Source organism: Colobus angolensis, unplaced genomic scaffold (assembly GCF_000951035.1).
Source record: "Colobus angolensis palliatus isolate OR3802 unplaced genomic scaffold, Cang.pa_1.0 Scaffold268, whole genome shotgun sequence".
Lineage (NCBI taxonomy): Eukaryota > Metazoa > Chordata > Mammalia > Primates > Cercopithecidae > Colobus > Colobus angolensis.
Window position 1 is genome coordinate 4771721 of NW_012115910.1, and position 24609 is coordinate 4796329.

Here is a 24609-nt window from a genome sequence, read left to right on the forward strand (position 1 = left end):
TAAATAACTTCAAATCAAGAAAGAGTCATATAAAGAATATTTGGGGGCATGATTTACCATATCAAAAATGGAAACAATTTACCTATGTAACCTAAGTGAATGAGGCAGTTACAGTACATCTACACAAATAGAAGCTATGATAAGCTCATAAAAACATGTACCCATAATTATGTGGTAACGTTATGGTGGTAAAAATGTTCTGTGTAATGTGATCTTAGCTATATAAATATACAAAAGCGAGATTAAAAGTGTTTATGACAGATGGAAATATGCCAACATGTTAATAATGGTTATGCTTTGTGTAAGAGTGTGGTTATATTGTTATTGTTATTAATATTTCTATACTTTTTCTTTAATGATCAGATTCAGTTCTACAATAAAAATTAAAACTACTATTTTTAAGCTATTAGCACAATCACTACCAATATAAAAAACACAGAGCATGTCAGATGACTTAGTAACCATAAAACAAAATTAACTGATGAAGGAAATTTTTAAAACTTTTGCCCTGTAGGAAAATTGGTGATTCCAGTGCTGAAACCACTTGAACTAGAGAGTAAATGGCCTTGACCCTTGCCTGAAATATGGCTTTTGGGCCGGGTGTGGTGGCTGACACCTTAATCCCAGCACTTTGGGAGGCCAAGGCAGGTGGATCACTTGAGGTCAGGAGTTCGAGACCAGCCTGACCAACATGGCGAAACCCCCATCTCTACTAAAATTACAAAAAAATTAACCAGGCATGGTGCTGTGCACCTGTAATCCCTGCTACTTGGGAGGCTGATGCAGGAGAATCACTTGCACCTGGGAGGCAAAGGTTGCAGTGAGCCGAGATCACACTACTGCACTTCAGTCTGGGTGACAGAGTAAGACTCTGTCTCTAAAAAAAAAAAAAGGCTTTCACTGAAAAGGCAAGGGTATAGCAGGGCTTCCCAGCCATGATTAAGTGCCACCAATCATTAAAAAAACCCTAAAAATATCATAAAGCCATTTCTCTTCAAGAAACTTTAAGATGAAAAAATTCAAGAGGAGACATACTTGCGTTTGAATAGGATGGTTCTCTATTCCTTACTTGGCACAAAGTAAGCTCATCTACTCATATGCAAATGACATCATATTGTTTGTATTCTCCTGTACTTTGCTTTTTAGCTCAAGCAGTATTGTGGAAACTACATAATAATTTGTTTAGAGATTCATATGTATGTATCAAAACTAGAAAGAAAACTAAGCAAAAGAAAGGCATAAAGTCTAACGAGTTTAACTTCTGAGCTGGGGAAGCAGAAGCATGGGCAATGAAATTGGGGCCACACACATGGTTGAAAACCTTTGAGTACGATTCTGTATGTTACTAGGTGGGGGATAGACAGGCGTTTACTTATGTTATTTGATATGTCATATGTGACACTATATCTTTCTGTGTCTGTCAATATTTTATAAATAAAAATGAAAAACATTTCTTTGTGTTAACAGGTTAAGATTCTGTAAAAAATTGAAAGCAAATCAAAAGAAGAAACTTTGCAACCTTGGAGGCCCTCTGGTGCCCAAATCAGATAAGTACAATTAATGTCTTCAATTCTTTTCTATGATTCGCTCAAAATATCATTTCCTTAAAAACAGAAATTAACAGCAAGATGAAGTAGGAATGTTATACGCCCAATTTCTTGAAGTTAAGTGGTTCATTTTTACATCAAATCTTTAAAATGCTGCCATACTGCTCTTCACTCTTTTTGAAGAAATGACCCCAAAGAATGTTTTCTTTAGCAAGAATGTTTCATAAAACATTTCAAAATTTAGATATACGTATCAAAGAAGAAACAATCCTAAAGTGTTGTGCCCGAAGAATATTTCAAATTGGCTTTCTTCCTATATCCTTCCTTTAGATTTTTAGAATTATTACGTGTAATAGCAATGATTTCCTTGCAGAATGTATGGAAGAATCCAGCCCACTGACTCCTTCCTCAGGACGAAGCATGGCACGACAAGCCTTCAAGTTCCTATGTGTAAAAGTGATTCCTCTCGGCCGGGCGCAGTGGTTCACGCCTGTAATCCCAGCACTTTGGGAGGCCGAGGTGGGCGGATCACGAGGTCAGGAGATCGAGACCATCCTGGCTAACACGGTGAAACCCCGTCTCTACTAAAAATACAAAAAACTAGCTGGGCGTGGTGGCGGGCGCCTGTAGTCCGAGCTACTCCGGAGGCTGAGGCAGGAGAATGACGTGAACCCGGGAGACGGAGCTTGCAGTGAGCCGAGATTGCGCCACTGCACTCCAGCCTGGGCGACAGAGTGAGACTCCGTCTCAAAAAAAAAAAAAACCAGTGATTCCTCTCTGTTAGTGATCAGCCATTTCTCAGATACTTTACAAACATTACTGATCCCTCCACGATCACCTCGCTTGGTGGCATTTTTTTTCTCACAAGTTTCGGATGAAGAAACTGAAGTCACAGAGATGAAGTGACGTGCTCAAGGGCCCCAAGTGAGTCAATCTCCAAAATCTCTTTTGTGACAAACCACATTTCTTTTAGGAAGCAGGTATCTTTCTTCTTCAGCTATGTTCAATAAAAAGCCACGTTTAAATTCCTTCATTTACAGTAAAGTCCATCATCATGTTTCATCCTCAGTAATAAAACAAGGGAAATAATCATGAATGGAACTCACCGACTTGTGTTTGTATAAAGAGGCTTAGAGCACCGCTGCTTGGCTAGTGATGTGATGTCTCCCAAGGGGTTGTCAACATCATCAGCATTTGTAGACTGCACATGACCACTGTTAGAATGGAAAGGAAAGAAGGCATACGTTTCTTTATAAGAAACATAGAAGAAACCATTGAACAGTATTCTGACTTCCAAAGGAAATTTATTTGCCAAAATAGATCAAAGGCTCCAAATGCAAAATGTAAAGCATAATGATAGAGCAATTTTCCTTAAAAAAATATAAAGATGATTTTCTCTTCTTCAGAATGAGCGGTGCCATGCTCCTTGATGTTAAGTTTGAGCCAGAGTGAGAGTAAGGGCTGTTTTGTGTTTCTGAACAAAGAAGAGGGTTGTTCCTGTAGCCCCAGCACAACTCCTTTGGAGACTGGCTAGAGGTTGGGCAAGGAAGAGGCGGGCGTATGCTGGAGATAATAAGGCTACCGGTGGATGGAAACCCTCACGGGTGCAGAGGGGCTTGGGCAACAAGCCACGTGCCCTTGAGCCTGAGAGAAAATTGAGAGGCGGAGTTAATGTCAATCAGAGAGAGTTTCAAGGACTTCTGGGGCCACTGGTAGAAATACTAGTCAACTGCAGAGCAGAAGAGGCCAAGTAATGGGAGGGGGTGGGCCAGGACTAAAGGTCCAGATCCCTCCTCCATATTCTTGGATCTACTTTGTTTCAAGGTTTTTCTTCCATCTAAAAACCAAGAGAAGACCCCAATTGGCAGATAATGTACTTTTTTGCCATCTATGGAAAGCTGGTATTAAATGTAGAAAATAAGAGGTGATATTTCCTGCACTTCACTGTTAACGAGCACCTCATCCCTTCTGCAATTATAACAGTTTTCCTGATTCATAACACCCAATAGTGGTAGCATCCAAGGTATTTTATTTCAAAAGGTAACCTATTTGGAAAAACAAAAAAAACCACTCTTTCTTTCTCTATCTTTCTTTCTTTCTCTCTCTCTCTCTCTCTTTCTTTCTTTCTTTTTCTTTCTTTCATCAAAACCAAACCTCAGATGGGACTTCTGACATTAAACAGGCACTGTGTGCCATGTAAACATTAGAAATGTGTTACAATACATAAGTTGTCTTAAAAAGTGAATACAACATGAGTAAGCTAAAAGCAACTACAACCAAAATATAAATCTGATTTTTTTTTTTTTTTTGAGATGGAGTTTTGCTCTGTCACCCAGGCTGGAGTGCAGTGGCCCGCTCTCGGCTCACTGCAAGCTCCGCCTCCCGGGTTCACGCCATTCTCTTGCCTCAGCCTCCCGAGCAGCTGGGACTACAGGCGCCCACCACCACACCCGGCTAATTTTTTTGTATTTTTAGTAGAGACGGGGTTTCACTGTGTTAGCCAGGATGGTCTCGATCTCCTGACCTCGTGATCCGCCTCCCAAAGTGCTGGGATTACAGGCGTGAGCCACTGCGCCTGGCCAAATCTAAATTTTTTTTTTACAAGACTGAGAAACATTACTTACGTGTAGAGAGGAATATATTTACTTCTAGAACTTGAACTCACACTTCAAAAAAAGAGAATAGAGGCAACTGGGTTATTTAAATTACGTTAATAAACATCAAATTATTACACTATTTCTCTAATTAAGATAAAAGCCTTCAAGGATATCTCATAGGAATTGTCCTTTAAAGCTCTGTGATTTTGAACAGAGACTATTTAAGGATGTAGTTTGCTTTCTCCAGAATGTCAAATAAATGGAACCATATAATAAACTTCTGGGTCTGACTGCTTTCAAAATGTGTTTCCGATTCATTTATATTGTTGTGTATTGCATTTGTTCTTTTTCATTGCTGAGTAGTATTCCATTGTATGGGCATACTTTAGTATCTTTATCTATTTACCTACTGAAGGGCATCTTGGTTGTTTCTAGGTTTTGGAGATTATGAATCAAGCTGTTATAAACGTTCACATATAGGTTTTTGTGTGGGTTCTTGGAAGGAACATTTACATACAGGAGCCTTCCATTGTGAATAGTATGCTGAAGAATTCTGCAGTGCTGACTAACACACATAGCTTTTCATTTGCCAGCTGACTTATAATCAATAAATTAAGTGGATACATGTAAACTGGAATAAAAAAATTATCATCTCCCTGAGCTATTTGCCATTTTACCACATGATATGTAAATTAAAAATACCAATATACCAATGAAGTTTTAGAACCAACATTCGCATATTAAGAATTAGTACAAAAAAATTACATTTTAAAAAAGGTATTCAAATGGGATCATCATCAATTTCAGCGTGCTATATAAACAAGAATCTCTTTTTTTGTTTTTTTGATTTTTTTGTTTTGTTTTGTTTTTTGAGTTGGTGTCTCGCTCTTGTTGCCTAGGCTGGAGTGCAGTGGCACAATCTTGGCTTACTGCAACCTCCACCTCCCAGGTTCAAGCGATTCTTCTGCCTCTGCCTCTCGAGTAGCTGTGATTACAGGCACCTGCCGCCACATCCAGCTAATTTTTGTATTTTTAGTAGAGACGGGGTTTCACTATGTTGGCCAGGATGGTCTTGATCTCCTGACCTCGTGATCTGCCTGTCTCAGTCTCCCAAAGTGCTGGGATTACAGATGTGAGCCCATGCACCTGGCCAAGAATCTTAAATTTTTAACTATTTCAATCTTTTATTTAAATTATTACTATTCAATTTACACATTGGAGTCTATAGCAGGGTATTTTACACATTTGAGAAAACCATACTTTAAATAATTTTTATCAAAAATCTTACACATCATTTTTAGATATGGTTCAATAAAATGGTAGTTTTCTGACAAGACTCAACATTCTTCTCCATACTGTCACTGTTTGCATTTCTAGATCCAGCAGTCAGACTTGAGTACAGTATTGTGTATTTCCATTTCATTCTTTTTTCTACCAGTTACTCAAAAAATCCCCTTTAAAGGTCACTTTATACTACTTTTATTGAAGTGGTGCAATTGTTAAAGATTTTAAAAATGATATCCTTGATACTGATTTTTGATAATTAAAATTTAGCAAAAACTCTCATTAGTTTTGCTGTGGACCAATATCTCCTCCATTTTGCTTTAAATTTAATTTGGATTAGGTAAATATAAAGTTAAATATATAAGACTGACCATTCCACTGAGGTGATGATCAAATTGATCATCTAAAAACCAGAAAATCAGATGAAATTCCAGGGAGCAAAAGATAGAATGAATAATTTTTTTCCGGAATAGCACGTGTTTTTCGTAAGTGATGTCTGTCTCTCTCACGCTATTCTCCATAATTGCCCACAGTAGTTATTGAAAAACACATAGCTCCATTTCAAAATTCCATGTGATTCACTTTATTATATTTCCTATTCAACTTTATTTTTGCAAAATGCTGATTGTGACTCAGCACTCACAGGCTTTACCCAACAGGCCTACAAATCACTCATTAAACTGTTTAGTAAGATCCTCTCATTAAACTGAACTAGCATAATTGCTTATTTACGTTGGGAAAATGGATCCCTAGCTCTTATCATAAGTAAAAATCAAATGCTTTAAAAATAATAAATGTGAAAAGCAAAATTTTGAATATTTTAGAAAAAAAGTTATAAAAGGAGAATATCTTTATTCTTTTGAGGCAGGGAAACAGTCATTAAAATCTTCACAAAAACAACAAAACCTGAAGAAAAATATTGATGAATTTCGTTACATTAAAATTCAAAACTTCAGATAAGCAAAAATAGAAGTCTTAAAATAAAAAAGTCACAGACTAGAAGGGGATACTTTGATGCATATTACCAAGAAAGGATTTTTACCCAGCATATTGAACAGAAAAGTTGTGACAATCAATAAGTGAAAACCCAACAGCAAAAGGGACAAAATATATGAGCAGGCAAGTTATAGATGTGAAAATTCAAACAGGTCATAAACTTGCAAAAACTGATTGTTAGTAATCAGGTAGACGTAAACTAAAATTATAATGGAGCACAATTTGTTATTCATAAGATTGGATTTTTTTTTTTTTTTAAATCTGAAAATTCTAAACACTGGCTGTGATGTGCAGTAATGGGAACCCAAGCACTTATAATGGGAGATTCCATTGTTAAAACTCATTTGGAGAAGAACATAGCAATATGTAAAAAGCAGAAAAGTACACATCACATGACCCAACAATTCTAGACATAAATATGAGTATACAAAACTCAGAAATATTTTTACACTTAGGTATGTGAAGGTATGTGGGCACTGTACGAACTATACTAAAAATCAGAAAATTATGAGAATGGATGAATAATTTTTGGCACATCCATTTAAAGGAAGACTCTACAACAATGAAAACAAATGCCTAGAAACACAGTTGTCAACAGATATGAATCTTACAAACACAAATATAAATTTTTGTGTAAATTAAAATAATGTAAAACTAAATAACGTAAAATTAAATAATGTAAATTATTTTATATCAATTTTTGTTTCATATAGTTACTTTGTGTTCTATTAATGTTTGAAACTATGACTTTATTAGTGTTACTTCCTCATATGTACTTTTTCATATGAACAAAATATAAACTTGCATAAATATATGTATGATACCACTAATACTGGGTTTATAAACAAAGAACACAGTTCCATATATTGGTTAACAATAACACGTATGTTTTAAAATATTAAAAGAATGCATGAAAATGTGAACGTCAAATCCAGAATACTAGTCATGCTCCCTGAGGAAGATAGATGTGCTTAGAAAAAAGTATATAGAAATTTTCCATTGTGTAAGTAATATTTTATTTCTGAAGTTGGGGAGCAGATACACAAACTATATCACATTCTTATACATTTTTGTGTACATAAAATATTCAAAAATGAATACAAGATAAAAACAAAGATGATAACCTGTGTTGTAAGTTGTGTTAAGAGCAAAAATGAAGAGACAATATTGTGATGTTTTCAAAGGCAGAAACACCAAGATTTTTTAGACTAAATGTGAAAATTACATGTAAGGAAGTAGTAGTAATAAAACCATAGTTTCTAACATTAATAGAACACAAAGTAACTATATAATACAAAAATTGATAGAAAATAATGTATAATCTATTTTATGTGAAGTCCATGGATTTTAGCGACATTATAATTGTTTATATCAGATTATTTATAAGCCCTCCCTATTTTATATTATTTTATTTATTTATTTGAGATGGAGTCTCGCTCCTTGCCCAGGCTGGAGTTCAGTGGCATGATCTCAGCTCACTGTAATCTCCACCTCCTGGATCCAAGCGATTCTCCTGCCTCAGCCTCCCAAGTAGCTGGGATTACAGGCAGGGTTTCACCATGTTGGTCAAATTCCTGACCTCAGGTAATCCTCTGCCTAGGCCTCCAAAAGTGCTGGGATTACAGGCATGAGCCACTGTGCTCGGCCTATTTATTTATTTTTTAAGGCAGGATCTTGCTGTGTCACCCAGGTTGGAATGCAGTGGTGTAATCATGGCTCAGTGCCGCCTGGAACTTCTGGGCTCAAGGGATCTTCCTGCCTCAGCCTCCCGAGTACTTGGGACTACAGGTGCACCACCATCCCTCTTGGCTAGTTAATTTTTATTTTTCTTATTTTTGTAGAGATGGGGTCTTACCATGTCTACAAAAGAGAAATTATAACTCAATTTCAATTACAGACCATCCAGGGTGGTCTCTACCCCCTGGGCTCAAGTAATTCTCCCACCTTGGCTTCCCAAAATGCTCTGATTATAAGCATGAGTCACCACACTCAGTTTTCCAAAATGGTTATGGTGCATCCAATATTCTAAATGTTAAGGAGGGTAAAGAGAAAGTAAAGGAAGCAGGCACACTGAGCAACTGTCCTGGGATTTGGGTCATCTTCCCAGCCCTAAGGATGTGAGTCAGGGGGTCCCTGGGTTGGTCTCCATCAGAGAACATATTCCTCACCCACCCCTCTAAGCCATGGGCTACAGCATCAGCTTCTTAATTATAATACATGATAATGAAAAACCTAGTGTGAGAATTTCAGGAGATAAAACTTACAAATTAACTGGTTTGACTGGTGCCAAGAAAGATCTTGTTTGAAATCTGTCCCAGAGCTCACCAACCATCTGAAAATAATCATCAAAATCAATGACAGTTAATGAGCACATTATAATTTCTGGTGGATAAGTTCCTGTGCCCTTGACAGTCCTTTCCACATCACAGCCATGTCCCAGGCTCTCTAGGAAACATATTCTTCAAGCTTTCCTAGCACTTCATGGATTCAGTCTGGAGCCACTCATGGTCTTTGCTCTGGTCTCAAACTTCCAATTTCAATTTGTTTTCTCATAGCTGGAATCTGTCTCATTATCCACCTGTTTCAGATTGAAACCCATGTGGAAGGTCTGATTTTAGTTTTCATCCTTAGCTACTGTTCTGACTTGGATCCACTGTAGCCTACCCTCTGCAAACTCAGGCCAGTCTCCCACTTCCAAACCAGGCTAGATCCTAAGCTTTGAATCTCATCTGGCCCAAGAAGGACTTTGGATGCTAGTAGAGTTTAACGCCAAGGAATGTGTAATGAAAGGACCAACTTTCACAGGTATAAAAATATTTTAAAGTAGTTTAGCAATCCTTTAAAATTACCTAGATGAAACCATATATATTTTTCTTTTAATTAACTTTTTCTATGTGAAAATCTCAGGTTTGAGTCTTTATATTAAAGCCATGTTTTTCCTCTTTCATTATCATTTTCCTCTGTAAAAGCTGAATAAATTTTACAAGAAAATATGGGCTTCTTAACCTATCATCAATGGACCTCTTGGGATCTATATTAAGAGCTGTATTTCAATATAATTGATTTTCTTTTTAATCCTATGGATTTTATGTACTCAAAAACTTCATTATGGGAAACAGTCCAAGGTCTTAACAAGACTCCTACGCAGTGAGAAGTGGCACAAAAGGATAAAGGAATCAATGGAAGTAGAAGGTACTTTGCAAGCACAAAGCTGAGACATCTAATCCAGTGTTGGGAGGTCAAAAGTGAGGGCTACAATAGGACCTGAAGAATTCTTGAGATTCACCTGGCATAAATAGGGAGAGTGATGAAGGCAGTGGAACACTCTTTGCAAAGCACACAACCTGGAAAAGAGTATGGCAGACTTGAGACTTGAGAGAAGCTCAGCAGAGATAGGACAGAGAACAGTGAGGAGTGATGTTTGGCCAATAAAGTGGAACAGTAAGAAGACAAGAATGGGACAGGGATGATGCTAAGGAGGGAACCATGGACAAATATTGGAGAATTGGGTCTGTGTCATGTCAAGGAGTATGGATTTTTTTTTTTTTAATAAAAAGCGATGGGTTTAATCAGTGGAGTAACACAAACAGATTCACACATGAGGAAAAGTTCTCTGGCTATGGCATAGATATGATAATTCATGTGATAAATTCTTCTTGATACTCAGAAATGAAAAGAATGAGTGTCACTACTGAAAAATTGGTATGCTTTGTTTTATCACATAATAAGTGATAACATCAGATAGCAATCTATGGATTTTCTCTTTTTGCCATGAAAGGTACAGAGCTAAGATCTAGATCCTGTGTGAAGAGCCATCTTCAGCATAGGTTATCTGGTAAAATTATTTCTGTCTTCTTCATTATTTACTCATTCTCTTGCAATTCCAGAAATAAACACAGTCATTGCAAATGACTTTTGAGAAAGAAGTAGTCTTTATATAATCAATAAAAGTTTTAAATATTGAAAATATCAAAGTATTTGCAGTCATCAATAACTTGTACAATTATGGAAATTTCAACTCCATACATATGTGTGTGTGCATATGTGTGCGTGTGTATATGTATATTTACCTATCTTACATAAATTTACTTCCTTATGTATTGTTAACAATAAGATAAGTATTATTTTGACTTAAAGTTTTGGAACTCATTTCAGTAACAATGAGAAATACATTATTGCTCAGAGAAGTCTGCTGACCTGAGTTATTGCTGGCAACCCTTTGTATCTTTTCAGTGTAAAACACTGTGAGATGGGGTCAGCGGCTTTTTCCAATGTTGTTTCTTCTGGAACAAGTTTTGGTGGTAGCATCTTATCCCAAGGAACATCTTCATAAGCTCTATGAAGTTATTAAATAGAAACATCTTATGAAAAGCATATTCAATTGGTGAAGTTTATAACAATATTATACTGTGATAAGAAGAATCTGAAGATGATGCCGAGGACCCCTGCCCCTTGGTGTGCATACCATATATAATCACCTCCCCTGGACAGTAGGCAGAACAAGTGATTATGATGAGATAGTACTCCTGTGTTATGTGATTTTATATGCCTCAAGAGATTGGCACATGTAGTAAAGTCCCTAATCGGTTGAATTTGAGTTAATCAGATGGTGGGATTGTCCTGAATAGGCCCAATCTAAGCAAGCAAGCTCCAAAAAGAGACACGAAACAGCAACACATGCTCTTTGTTTTCTCTTGAACAAATATCAGTCCTACAGCCACAATGAACGGAATTCTGTCAACAACCTGAATGGTCTTGGAAGATGAGAACCCAGTCTCAGCTGACACCTTGATTCCAGCTTTAGGGAACCCTAAACAGTGAACCCAGTTGGAACATGCCTAGACTTCTGACCTACAGGACTGCCAGATAACAAAAGCTACTAAATTCCTGCAGTCTGTCACACAGAAATAGAAAACTTACATACATCTTGCAGTTTCCAAAAAAATGCTCATTTGACCTTCAGAGAATACCATTAATTTACAAATAAACTATGGCTTAGAAAACTGATTTCCTTTGCTTACGGTCAGCTATTGGTCAAAGTCAGGACTCAAATCCACATAATCCGCATAAGATTCAGCAGCATTCCCACTATTCCACACTAATGCAGCCAAATTGCACAAGTTTTTTTAGCATGGTTGAAGGGCTTCAGCCATCCTATGAAATGCAATTATTTCACACACACACACACACACACACACACAAAAATATGGGGATCTTCGGAGTTTTGAAAGTTGTTCTTTTTCACAGGCATATATGACAGACACGGTGAAATCAATTCCAATTTGATCCTGAGTGAAAACCATACAACCCGCATTCTAAAGACTTTTATGACAAGATGGATGGATCCCCAGACCTTCTCCTGCCCTATCCACACTTAGTGCGAAACTTGATCTTTCCATTCTCTGGACAAGGCATACCCTTCCAAAAAAATCCCCTGTCAGTCAAGTCATTTTTAAAAGAATTATCAGTGATTCTCACTTCCTCAACACATATTTGTTCATAGTTGACTATATTTCAAGTCTTGTGCGAGGTGTTTGTGATACAAGAGAGAACAAGAACCAATACAAAAATTGTCTCTACCACATAGGAATGCTGTGAAAATTAAAAAACATAACATTGGAAAAGTTAAATAGATCAGTGATGAGTCCATAGTGTTTTTGTTGTGTGTGAACACATTTTGAACTTACTTATCTTAAAATTAGTGTCATAGAAGTACTAAATATAACAAGATATTTTAAATCATAGCAAAGTCTTAAATGTTTTCTAACATATCTGACTAGCATTGTATGTAAGAAATTAATCCGTGAGTTCAATGAAAGCTTAAAAGATACCTCACTGTTTGAGCCTCTGATAAATTTCATAAATATTTTATGGAATTTTCCATGAAGGTAATAAACTTTTCCCCAAGGACATTTTTATGTTTAAATATAGACTACTTAATACAATGATTTGATACTTTGTCTTATAATAAAACTTTTCCATTCTGAGTGAAGTATCATGTCCTTAATCAAAATATTAACTGTTTCTGAGATGATCACAGAAATTTTTAAAATTAAAATCAAGATAAGAATACAATGGGAAATAAACCCAAAAGTGAGAGAGGAATTTAGGGGCCATTTAGTCATCAACCTTCCTTTTTAAGATAAGAAAATTGAGACGAAAAAGGATGGAGGATGCCAAAGTCCCATATTCAGCAAGCAGGTATGTTTTGAGCCCTAGAGTTGGATCCAAGTTGGCTAATGAACAAGGCTTTTTTCTCATGTTGTTCTAACACTTTGAAATCCAACTTTGTATCATGTTTTAAAATGTTTTCATAACACTCCATGACTACTACATAACACATGTAGTAGGCATTCATACATGTGTTTCATGACACTATGTTTGGTCATGGGTATACTTCCAATTTGAATGAGAAAAAAATGAAGTTGAAATGTGAAGGCTGTCTGAAGTGTTCAAAACGTGAAGAAAAAAGAGTGAGCAGACATGAAGCACTTTGAGGTCCACACGTGTTGTCATTTTTTAATTCTTTTTGCTGCCTCTCTTTCCCTCTTCATCTATTTCTCTGTGCCATGCCATGTGTTTTGGCCTTCACTCTATCACTCTGCTGAATTCTAAATCCACTAGTCAGCCCCATTATCCATTCTCGGGGCTCATCCCACTTGACCTATTTTTTTATGTGAATAGGTTTTCATTACTCCTTCCTGAACACATCCTCAATATGCCTTCTAGGACCTAGACTCTTCATCTTCCTCCTGCTTTACTGGTTGCTCCTTCTCAGTCTTGATTGCTGGTTTCTCCTCTTTTTTTTCTCTTTTTTAACGAGATGCCAGGACTCAGTGCCCTTTGCCTGTCTGACTACAGTTCTCCTTTAGTGTTCTCATTCAGTGCCATGGCTTTACATACCTTTCTATAAGCTATGACACCCGGGTTGATTTCTGTAGCCCAGGCATCTGTTTCAAACTTCAAATCCACATTTCACACTGCCTACTTGACATATCCACTTGGATGTCTAATGAACATCTTTATACTCAATGTATGTAAAACTGACTTCTCCACTACCTTCACCTTGTTATGAAATGGGAACCTCAGTACATCCAGCTGCATAGGCCAAAGTCTTAGAATCATTTTTGAGTCCTCTTTTTTCCAGATTCATCACAATCAGAAAATTGTGTTGGCTCTACATTCAACATACATCCAGAACTCAATCGTTGCTTACAAATTTTTCTGCCAGCACTCTCCCCTAGGCTACCATTATCTCTATCCTAAATGACAACAATAACCTCCTAACAGGTGTTCCATCTTTTCTCCCCTGCAAAAATCCACTTTGAACACAGCAGCCACCATGATTATTATCTTCATGTATAAGTCTGATCTTTCCACTCCTCTCCTAAAGCCTCATGTCACTCAGAATGACAGTCCTGGTAATTACAATTGCTTAAAGTATCCCACAAGATCTGGTTCCTAGCACTTCTCTGACCTCTCCTTTTGCTACTCCCTCCTCTTACCCTAATGTTATCCTACTCCAGGCACCCTCGACTTTTGTTCTTCCTTAACATCTTAAGCACACTTCTGACCTGGGCTTTTGCTCTATATTCCCTCTTCGGGGAATAGAATCACTCCAAGTCTCTGCATGGCTGCTCTCTCAACTCCTCCAAATTTCTGCACACCCCTCAGCACCTGGGGAGGCCTCCCCACACCTCCTACTTATTACTGAAGCCTGCTACCCTGTACATGTGGGACTCCAGATCTTGTCCTGTTCTACCTTTTCTTCATAGACTTATCTGTCACTTTCTAAGATATGGTCTATTTACTTTCTTAGTGTATTTGCTTATTATTATCTGTTCTCCTTTTGATATGGTTTGGCTGTGTCCTCACCGAAATCTCACCTTAAATTGTAATAATCCTTACCTGTCTAGGGTGGGGCCAGGTGGAGATAATTGAATCATGGGGGCAGTTTCCCTCATACCGTTTTCGTGGTAGTGAATAAGTCTCACGAGATCTGACGGTTTTATACATGGGAGTTCCCCTGCACAGGCTCTCCTGACTGCCACCATGTAAGACGTAACTTTGCTCCTCCTTGCCTTCTGCCATGATTGTAAGACCTCCTCAGCCATGTGGAACTGTGTCAATTAAACCTCTTTCCTTTATAAATTACCCAGTCTTGGGTATGTCTTTATTAGCAGTATGGAAACAGACCAATACACCTTTATAATGAGAGATCCTGAGAGCAGAGATCTTTGCCTACTCACTGATGTAGCTCATAGTTTAAGACATAGATTCGTAATAGGTACCCAATGTATCTGTTGACTGAGTCAATGAATTCTCCCCTTTAAACTTTCTCTGTCTTGGCTTTCTAGGATACAGTACTCTTATCCCCCCCCCTCTCTCTTTGACCATTTACTGTCTGTTTTGGTTTTATTCTTCCATCAAGCATAGGTGTGCCTTAAGACTCTTCCTTCAATGTTTATTTTAGCAATCAATATAAGTAAATGTCTGCGTTTGATGTTCTCTGGGTCACTCATAAGATCCAGGATATTGTAGACATAAAGAGGATGTGTCATGAAGGAAAAAGAAATATATTCCAAAATCAAAATTCCACTGGGAAAACTGCTTACTTTTGTGTAGAGGACTTGTAAAATGAGTCCTTTGCATTGCATTTCTTGTTTGTTTGAATAAGTGGTTCACCTTCATCCTAGAAGGCATGAAAGGTAAGTTAAAAGAGACCAAATATAAATGAAAATTGCTATTGTTTTCTAGTCCTCATGTTTTCTTTTGGGTTCCTCTTTCTTCATATTTCTTCTTTCACGCACCTCTTGGATTGACCAGATTTAACGCTTCCCTACTTTTCCTCCCCTGTTTAAGGAATTTACATTGTTCTAGTGTCCTAATCATTAAATTAAAATTCACGAAAAGTATATTAAAGTTAATGGAAAGTGAGAATTTAAGAGAAAGCTCTTGAATTGGAAACATCCGCAAATACTTAGTTTTAGCACAATGTAATTAAAACATTTTTTAAACATACTGTCTTTTCTTCTAATAACATAAGGAGATTAGTTATGAGATACTTTTCTCTATCTTCCAGTTATTTTATCAAAATTAATTAATCATTGTTATAATAGTTATCTTCAATGGTTACTATTTATTTCAATTTTCAATGATATTTTATCAATTATTTGCCTCCTTTTGCTTTTTTATTATACTTGTTTTTTCTCCCCTAGGAACTTGGTTCCATTTTCTTTTTGCTGAAGTTCAATTTTTGCTAATTCTTTCACAAATGTTAGCTTTTTCTAGTTCTATGTTTTTATTCACCCTCAGTTTTGAAAAATGTTCTAACTTGGGTTTAGAATTCCAGTTCAATTCTAGTTACGATTTTTTAGTAACAAATTTATCTAATTGATTTTGAAGATGTATTGTTGCTTTTAAAATACACTGAGTTTAATTGTTTGCAGGTATTCTGTTTTTCTCCCCTCTGCTTATTTTTAGGACACTATCTTTGTCTTGGGATTTTTTACAGATTCAATAGAATTCGTTTAGGAGAGGATGCATTTTTGTTCATCTGGCTTAGGACTTGTTATACTTCTTCAATTTAACAATTCATGACTTTCATCAACGATTTCTCCATCTTTATCTATTTACTGTCAATGAATTATAATTATTCTCTTCTTTTAGAATTACTATCAGACAAATATTGGACTTTTCATCCTGTGGTTTATGTCTCTTAATTTTTGTATTGCTTTATCTCTGATTTTCGTATGTACCTTCTATTCTACTACTATCAACTTTCATATTTTTAAAATTTACAGATTTTGGGGGTAAATGTGATAATATGATACATTAATATACTCTGTAAAAATCAAATCAGACTAATTGGAATATCCGTCACCTTAAATATCTATCTTTTCTTTATGCTAGAAACATATGAATTTTTCTCCTCTGGTTATTTTGAAATGTACAACAGATTGTTGTTAACTATAGTCACCCACTGATATATCAAACACGGTCTTAATTATTGAATCTAACTGTATATTTGTACCCATTCATCAACCTCTCTTTATCCTCCCTCCACACTCCCTTTCTTGGCCTCTGGTAACCACCAATCTACTCTCTATCTTCATGAGATCCACCATTTTAGCTTTCATATATCAGTGGGAACAAGCAATATTTGTCTTATGTAGTTGGCTTATTTCTTTTTTTTTTTCATTCAAACATTTATTAAGTACCTGCCATATGTACAATCCTGTGCCAAATATTAAGGGAATACAAAGATGAATTTTTAAGTGGTGCCAACTCCCAAGGAGTTTACAATATAACAATAGTGAAAAGCAACTTAACACGAACTGTAAGGAGAAAATTACAAGTAAACATTTGCCCCTGATGGAGAAAAACGACCTTATTTTTTAATTTAAAGCATAAATTGCCAGTTGGGAAACACTGCTATTACATACACCTATATTAGTTCATCCTTTTAAAATGATGCTGATTGTTTTTAGAGAAGAAAATGTCTTACGCTGTATTATCTTTATGATTGACTTCAAATTTTAAAACAAAAATTTGCTTAAAGAAAAAAATTATAGATTTATAAAATCAGATTAACACTGTACACAGAGAGACAAAGCATGTTGGCAATAATATGTAAAAAGTTGAACACAACTGGGTCTAGCAGTAAAGAATTAAATCTGAATTACTTTGAAGACTTGCCTTAGCCAAGTTATTATGCACAATTTCATCATATATAAAACAGGGATACTTGCCCCTAATTTAGCACATGCCATAATTACTTCCATCTGTAATAATACATAGGCTTAAAAAAGCTAGTATAAAAACTTTCCCAATAATATCAAAAATAATTTGGACTAGAACTAAGGATAAAAAGAAAAAGGGATGATGGTGTAGACAATTTAACAGTAAACTTTCAGTGCAAAAATAAATGTAAATTTGCAAGTATCTATTTTTTTTCTATACTTTTAAAAATGGCTCAGAGCAGCAAAACAAGTTTGAGGATTTATTCTGTGAAGTGTATTGCAGAGAAAAAGAATAGGCAAATAGTATAATTAAAAATACTTACTGATTCACACTTTCCAAAATTTTTAAAAAGTAAATCACCAAAGACCAATACTTCTCTCTGCTTTCAATACCACGCCATTTTTTCCAGTAAAATTATGTATTTTTTTAAAACTAATCAGTTTGTGACAGCTGTGGTTCTGAAACACTTTTTAAAAATACAAAATCATAGTTGCAAACAGATCATATACAATGATTTTTAAAACTGAATAGGCAAAGCCTTACTCTAACTGATCAAATGACCAATCAGCTGGATTTGGGCTTTTCAGGCTACAGATGACTTTGATCAACAGCCCTGCACATATCAGAGGCATCCCCACAGATGTTCTAAACACAAATGCAGCTGCTGACACCCTGACGCTGCAAACAACAGCAAGGGCATAGAGAGGAGACCTTGATGATTCAGTGTGATTCTTCAACAGATTTCTCTTCTTCACTTTCTTCATTGGCTTCATCTTTTTCCTTGTAAGAATCCTGGCTGTTGGTATCAATAAAATAATTTTCTTCCCCATTCTCTCTTTCTTCTATTTTTTCTTCTTCATTAAAGCTTTCTTTGTCTTCAGTGACACTTTTTGTCTCTTGATTGTTGAAGTACTCAAGTACTTTTCCACTTTGGCCTTTCTTTGAAACAAACTCATCAGATATTCCTAGTGCTTTTAGGGTATTAGAATAATGCTTTTCTGCTGCCATTCTTGCATTTTTCTGAGCAACTCTTTCAAATAGCAGTGGCCTCTTTTTTAATTTTTCTTCTCTTTCTTCTAGTTCTCGTTGGTATTCTCTCATCCTTTCCTTTTCGCTCTTTCTGAGACATTTTACTCTGGATTTAGATATTTGAGCTAAACTTTGATGTGAGTCATAAGCCTTAGCCCGGGTTGTCAGGAGTTTCTGCAATTCTTTCATTCTTTGCTTCTGTTTAGTTAGGATCCGATTTCTCTCTTCTTCCAACATTTTCTTTTCCTCAAGTGATCTCCTTACAGCTTGTTCTCGTCCTCTGGAAGACACCGTGGTCACTGGAGGGTTGTAGTTACACGGCACAGGCTTTACACCTGCACATCTTACTGGAGACAAATAAGGCCAACGTGTTTCTTTTAACTTTTCTTCATCTGCTCTGATGTTTGCCAAAATTTTTTCTCTTTTAATAGATGCATGTGGAGATGCATGAAGATCAAATGGTTTACACACCGTTAAGAGTTTTGGAGACTTGTGCTCTGAGAGGTGTTTCTGATATCTCTCAGGAAGGTCCTCAAAATCAGGAGTCCGGCACCTAACCTTGTGTTTACGCTTCAACTTTACAGCCTGTTCAGGACACCTGGGGTTCCTGCGTCCGCAAGCTGACCTACAAGGCAGAGGAGATGAGTTCTGTAAATGCTCCTGGGCTCTCAGCTGCGTCCTAAGGTTTTGATAGAGCTCTTCTTCTTTTAACTTGTCATTGGTAGTTGAACCATAAGTAGATCGAGGAATGGGTCTGGCTTTAAATCGATTTGTTTTCTTTTTAGACTTAAAAAAGTCTCTCAGCTGCTTTTCCTGGGCTGCTCAATTCTGTTCCTCCCTTGCTATAAATTTAAATGGCTTTTGTGAAGCCAAAAGAGCTTCTTTATTTTTCTCCTTCAGAGACCTTCTCCGTTCTTCTTTTTGCTTGACTAAATCATGGTAAAGGGGGAGAAAGACAGATGCAGGAACTGGATTGGCTCGGAATTTCTTCTTACACTCTGGATCCTCTTCTTGTTTTTTGAGCAGTTTACGTACCATTTCAATATCTGATTTAGATTTCGTGGACTCTTCTTTTTTCTTCTGTTCTCTTATCATCATTTGAAAGGCTCCGGTACTGTAATCGTGGGCACCCATTCTTTTCGTTTCTTCCTTGTTTTCTCAGCTGCGTGGAAGCCAGTATCTTTACAGCGAATATAATCTTCAACACAAAAATCTTTCCACATGTTGTTGATAAGCTCCTTAGCATAGGCCATCATTCTGTTTTTCCTAGGATACTCTTTTTCTAGGTTGGGTAACTCTTCTTCAGAGGAGGACACATACAAGGAGGAAGACTGGCCTAAATCAGGCTCGACGCCTCAGCGGGCTGCGCCACTTTCTCCTCCTCTTCGTCCTCCAAGATCGCCTCTGCTGCCGCCAGGGCCTGTAAGGGGTCTTCGCGTTCGTACTGGGCGACCCGCGCTCTAGTGATGGGATTTACAGGGGTCTGGAGACTGGAGGCCACCAGCTTTGCCGCTCGGTGGGAGGCGGCCATCGCCCCGCCTCCGGGACCTGAGCGCTTGCGCTGGCCCGGGGCGGGAAAGCTGGTGCGGCCCCTGGCGACCCGGGGGCTCCTAGCTAGGGAGCCGGTTGCTATGGGCGCCGTAACTGGGGACACTACAGGAGCCGCCAGGGACCAAAAGTCACACAAACTCCTCTCAGGCTGCCAGAGACCCGAGTCGGGTGCTTACTGGATCGTGGCGGTCAGTACCGAGTCTGTTTGCTGGTTCCGAAGGTTGGCAGGCTGAACAGGGCACTTTTCCTCTCCTTTGCGTTTAACCGCCTGAACGCAGACTTCTCACATTATACAATGAAACAACTGCTTTTGTGAAAAGAGCGCTTTTTTATTAACTGCAATAATATGTTAGAAGGAGACGGTTGATGGAGGAGACGGCGGCGGAGGAGGAAAGCAGGTGGCGGCCTCTGAAGAGTAGCAAGGTTGGCGTCGCGCTACCTAACATGTCTCCCGCGGGAGCCAGCGTGGCTTATTTCATTTAACATAATGACCTCCAGTTCCATCCGTGTTGGTACAAATGACAGAATTTTATTCTTTTATGGCTGAATAATATTCCATTGTGTGTATATACCACATTTTCTCTATCCATTCATCCACTGAAGGACACTTAGGTTGAGTTCACATTTTGCCTAATGCGAACAGGGCTGCAATAAACATGGGAATGCAGATATCTTTTCGATATATTGTTTTCCTTTCTTTTGGATATATACTCAGTAGTGGAATCACTTAATCATACAGTATTTCTAGTTTTAGTTTTTTTGAGGAACCTCCATGCTGTTTTCCATAGTGGCTGTACTAATTTACATTTCTACCAACAGTGAATGAAGGTTTTCCTTTCTCCATATCCTCACCAGCATTTATTATTCCCTGACTTTTTGATAAAAGACATTTTAACTGGTGTGAGATGATATCTCATTGTGGTTTTGATGTGTATTTCTCTGATTGGTGATGTTGAGCATTTTTTCACATACCTGTTGATTATTTTTATGCCTTATTCTGAAAAATGTCTAGTCATATCTTTTGCCCCTTTTTAATCAGTATATATATAGCAAAAGATATGAATAGACATTTTTCAGAATAAGACATAAAATAAGACATATATATATATATGTATATATACACATAGCTATAGAGTTGTTTGAGGTCCTTATACACATTCTGGCTATTAATCCTTTGTCAGATGGGTAGTTTGCAAACATTTTCCCCATTCTGTGAGTAGTCTCTTCACTTCTTCTTTTTTTTTTTTTTTTTTTTTTTGCTGTACAGAGCTTTTTAACTTGATGTAGTCCCATTTTTTCTATTTTTACTTTTGTTGACTGTGCTTTTGAGGTCTTAAACAAAATATATTTGACCAGACCAATGTCCTAGATCATTTCTTCATGTCTTTTTTCTAATAGCTTCAGACCTTCAGATCTTAGACTTAAATCTTTAACCCATTTTGACTTGATTTTTGTGTATTGTGAGAGGTAGGGGTCTAGTTTCATTCTTGTGCTGATGGCTATACAGTTTCCCCAGCACCATTTATGGAAAAGACTGTCCTTTTCCCATTGTGCATTCCTGGAGCCTTTGCTGAAGATGAGTTGGTTGTAATTGTGTGTCTTTTTATCTGGGTTCCCTAATCTGTTCCATTGGTCTCTGTGTCTGTTTTTATACTAGTACCATGCTGGTTTGGTTACTACAGCTTTGTGGTGTATTTTGAAGTCAGGAAGTGTGATGTCTCTAGCTTTCTTATTTTGCACAGCATTGCTTTGGCTATTACAGGTCTTTTGTGTTTTCACATAAATTTAGTACTTTTTTTCTATTCCTATGAAGAATTAACTTTTCTGTTTATGATTTCCTTTTTCACTTTTTTCTACTTTGTGTTTAAACCTGTTCATCATATATTTTAAAAAATTCATCAAAGACATATCTAGCAAAATAATTTTCTCCTTTATTCCATTAGTATGTTAAATTGCATTGATTAATTTTTAATGGTAAGTGAATATTTCCATTCCTGAGATAAAGTTTACTTGATTATATTTTTTCTATAAATTATTGTTTATTTATTTGCTTTGTAAAGATGTTTGTGTTTGTGTATGTGAGAAATATTAATCTATGATTTCCTCTATTTTTTGTAAAATCTTTGTCTAATTTTGTTGTATAAGGTAAAGTTAGACTCCTAAAATTGTTGGAGAAGTACTCCCTCTTTTATTTTCTGAAATAACCTACATAAGATTGGTGGTTGTTTCCTAGAATGTCTGATAATATTTATCAGTAAAACTATCTAGGCCTGAAGTTTTCACTGTGGTAAGTCTTTTGATTAAAAAAAAAAGAACTCTATGTATTTTATAAATATATATATGCATTTATCATATTCTATTTTATCTAGTATTAATTTTGTTAACTTGTATTTTTAAAGATTTTGTTCATTTCGTCTAAGTGCCAAAAGAACTGGCACATAGAAGTTTGTAATATTCCCTTATCGTTTTTTAGGATCTGTAATTTTTTATATTGGTAATATGTGTTCTCTTTCCTTGATCAGACTAACAATAAGTTTATCACTTTTGTTAATGCTTTCAAAGCAAAACCTTTGGGCTTTTAAAACATTTTGTTTATTGTATTTTTCAGTTCTGGAATTACTTTTACCCCCAATTTTCTTTTCTTTTTGTTATTTTCTTTCTTTCTTTTTCTTTCTTGTTGAGACAGAGTCTCACTCTGTCATCCAGACTGGAGTGTGGAGTACAGTGGCACTATCTTGGCTCACTGCAACCTCTGCCTCCTGGGTTCAAGCGATTCTCCTGCCTTAGTTTCCCAAGTAGCTGGGACTACAGACATGTGCCACCACACCTGGATAATTGTTGTATTTTTAATAGAGATGGGGTTTTCCCATGTTGGCCAGACTGGTTTTGAACTCCTGACCTCAGGAGATCCACCTGCCTTGGCCTCCTAGACATGTGCCACCACACCCAGATAATTTTTGTATTTTTATTTTTAATACAGATGGGGTTTTGCCATGTTGGCCAGACTGATCTCTAACTCCTGACCTCAGGTGATCCGCCCATCTTGGCCTCCCAAAGTGCTAGGATTACAGGTGTGAGCCACTGTGCCTGGCCTAATATTTGTATTTTTAGTAGAGATGGGGTTTCGCCATGTTGGCCAGGCTGGTCTCAAACTCCTGGCTTCAAGTAATCCTGCCTTGGCCTCCCAAAGTGCTAAGATTACAGGTGTGAGACACCATGCCCAGCCCCTCCCCCAGTCTTCTAATTTCTGGTAATTTATAATTTTTTTACAAAAATTGTGAGCTCATTTTTTTTTCTCCTTGAACATTTTATGCATATTTGCAATGTATGGACTCAATATGTGTCTGTTTCTGTTTTCTTTCATTTCTGCTGATTCTCACTCACAGTGTACTTTCTCCTTACGTGTTTGGATACTGTTAATTATGTGTTGAACATTACACTTTAAAAGTTTTTGGCTGGGCGTGGTGGCTCACACCTGTAATCCCAGCACTTTGGGAGGCGGAGGCGGGTGGAATGGTGTCAGGAGATCGAGACCATCCTGGCTAACATGGTGAAACCCCGTCTCTACTAAAAATACAAAAAATTAGCCGGGTGTGGTGGTGGGCTCCTGCAGTCCCAGCTACTCGGGAGGCTGAGGCAGGAGAATGGCATGAACCCAGGAGGCGGAGCTTGCAGTGAGCTGAGATCGCGCCACTGCACTCCAGCCTGGGCGAAAGAGCAAGACTCTGTCTCAAAAAAAAAAAAAAAAAAAAAGTTTCAATAAAAATACTTTGAGATTTAATAAGATAATATCTTCCTTCAAAGAAAAATGTTGTTTATTTCTGTCTGATTTCTGGAAATGAGAGCAGTCTAGGATCACCTTCATCCTAGTTCAGGACTGGAAGTTTTCTTGTTTACTTGGATTAAGCTAGGCTGCAGTCTATTCAAGTGCTTTCTACTATTGACCTATCCTTACTTGTAGGATTCAGGCCTCCAGGTATTCAGCCCACAGTCATAGGTGTTTTTCATGGATCAACTCCAGCTTCTGATCTTTTACGCCTATGACACCACCAAAAGTTCAGATCAAACTTCTGGTTGCCTCTTCAAAAATTGCAAATTCTTTCAGTATCAAAGTGTCCCTAAGTGCTAGGCTTAAATTTTAGAGCATCTATCCTCTTGTTGGCCTAGTAATTTCTCTCTACCTTATTAGAAAAAAGGAATATTAATCCAGTTGTTTTGCCATTGGAAATATTGGTCCATATTACTTAGCTTCCACTACTGGAAATAATACCTAGATTTATTCACTGCTATAAAAAGTCTAAACTTATTTTAAATTTAAATAAGTATGCTAATAAGCTTTTCCATGACAAGTTCCTACTTCAGAATTCTAGTTTTAAAATAGTTAAAGCATGGAATCTTGCCATAAATTTGTAGCATAGATTTTTTTAAAAAGGCAACGAGGTCTTCAATTTCTTATAAGGTTCACTTTGATTTGCTCTCACGGGATTTACCTACAGGACCAATGGATCTTTTGATAAGAGTTTTAAGATAGAATAAGTAAAACTAATAAATAAAAATTTTCATTGCCCTTGCAATCACATTATGAATTTTGTCTAAATTCAGAATAGCCTAGAACAGACAAAATTGCCACTGTTTCTAATACCATAATTTTCTTATAAAAGAAAAATATGTAGGACAAAGAAAAACATAAAGTCCTACCATGTGTGTGACATCCTGAGTAAAGGAGGTATTGAGGACACGTACTTTAAATGACTCAGGCTCTTCGTTTCATGGCCATGTACTGTAGTACAGCTGTTAATAAGTGACAGGTATGCCCCATTTCCCTTTGTGGTAAACTAGAAAGGGTTATTGTGAAGGAAAAG

General features: G+C 36.9%; 1 protein-coding gene and 1 pseudogene across 2 annotated transcripts in view; both read right to left on the minus strand.

The window, feature by feature from the left end:
• Window positions 1-24609, minus strand: part of LOC105515695 (chromosome unknown open reading frame, human C7orf72) — a 50161-nt gene that overhangs the window by 15504 nt on the left and 10048 nt on the right. The window contains exons 3-7 of the mRNA XM_011947562.1: window positions 15040-15116; window positions 10622-10760; window positions 8689-8756; window positions 4172-4213; window positions 2654-2761 (exon numbers count right to left, since the gene is read on the minus strand). Coding sequence (XP_011802952.1) covers window positions 2654-2761; window positions 4172-4213; window positions 8689-8756; window positions 10622-10760; window positions 15040-15116 — 434 coding nt within the window. The remainder of the gene's footprint in view (window positions 1-2653; window positions 2762-4171; window positions 4214-8688; window positions 8757-10621; window positions 10761-15039; window positions 15117-24609) is intronic.
• On the minus strand, window positions 17383-19727 carry LOC105515694 (annotated as a pseudogene). Its single transcript, XR_001002370.1, has one exon. The product of XR_001002370.1 is annotated as a protein FAM161A pseudogene (transcript).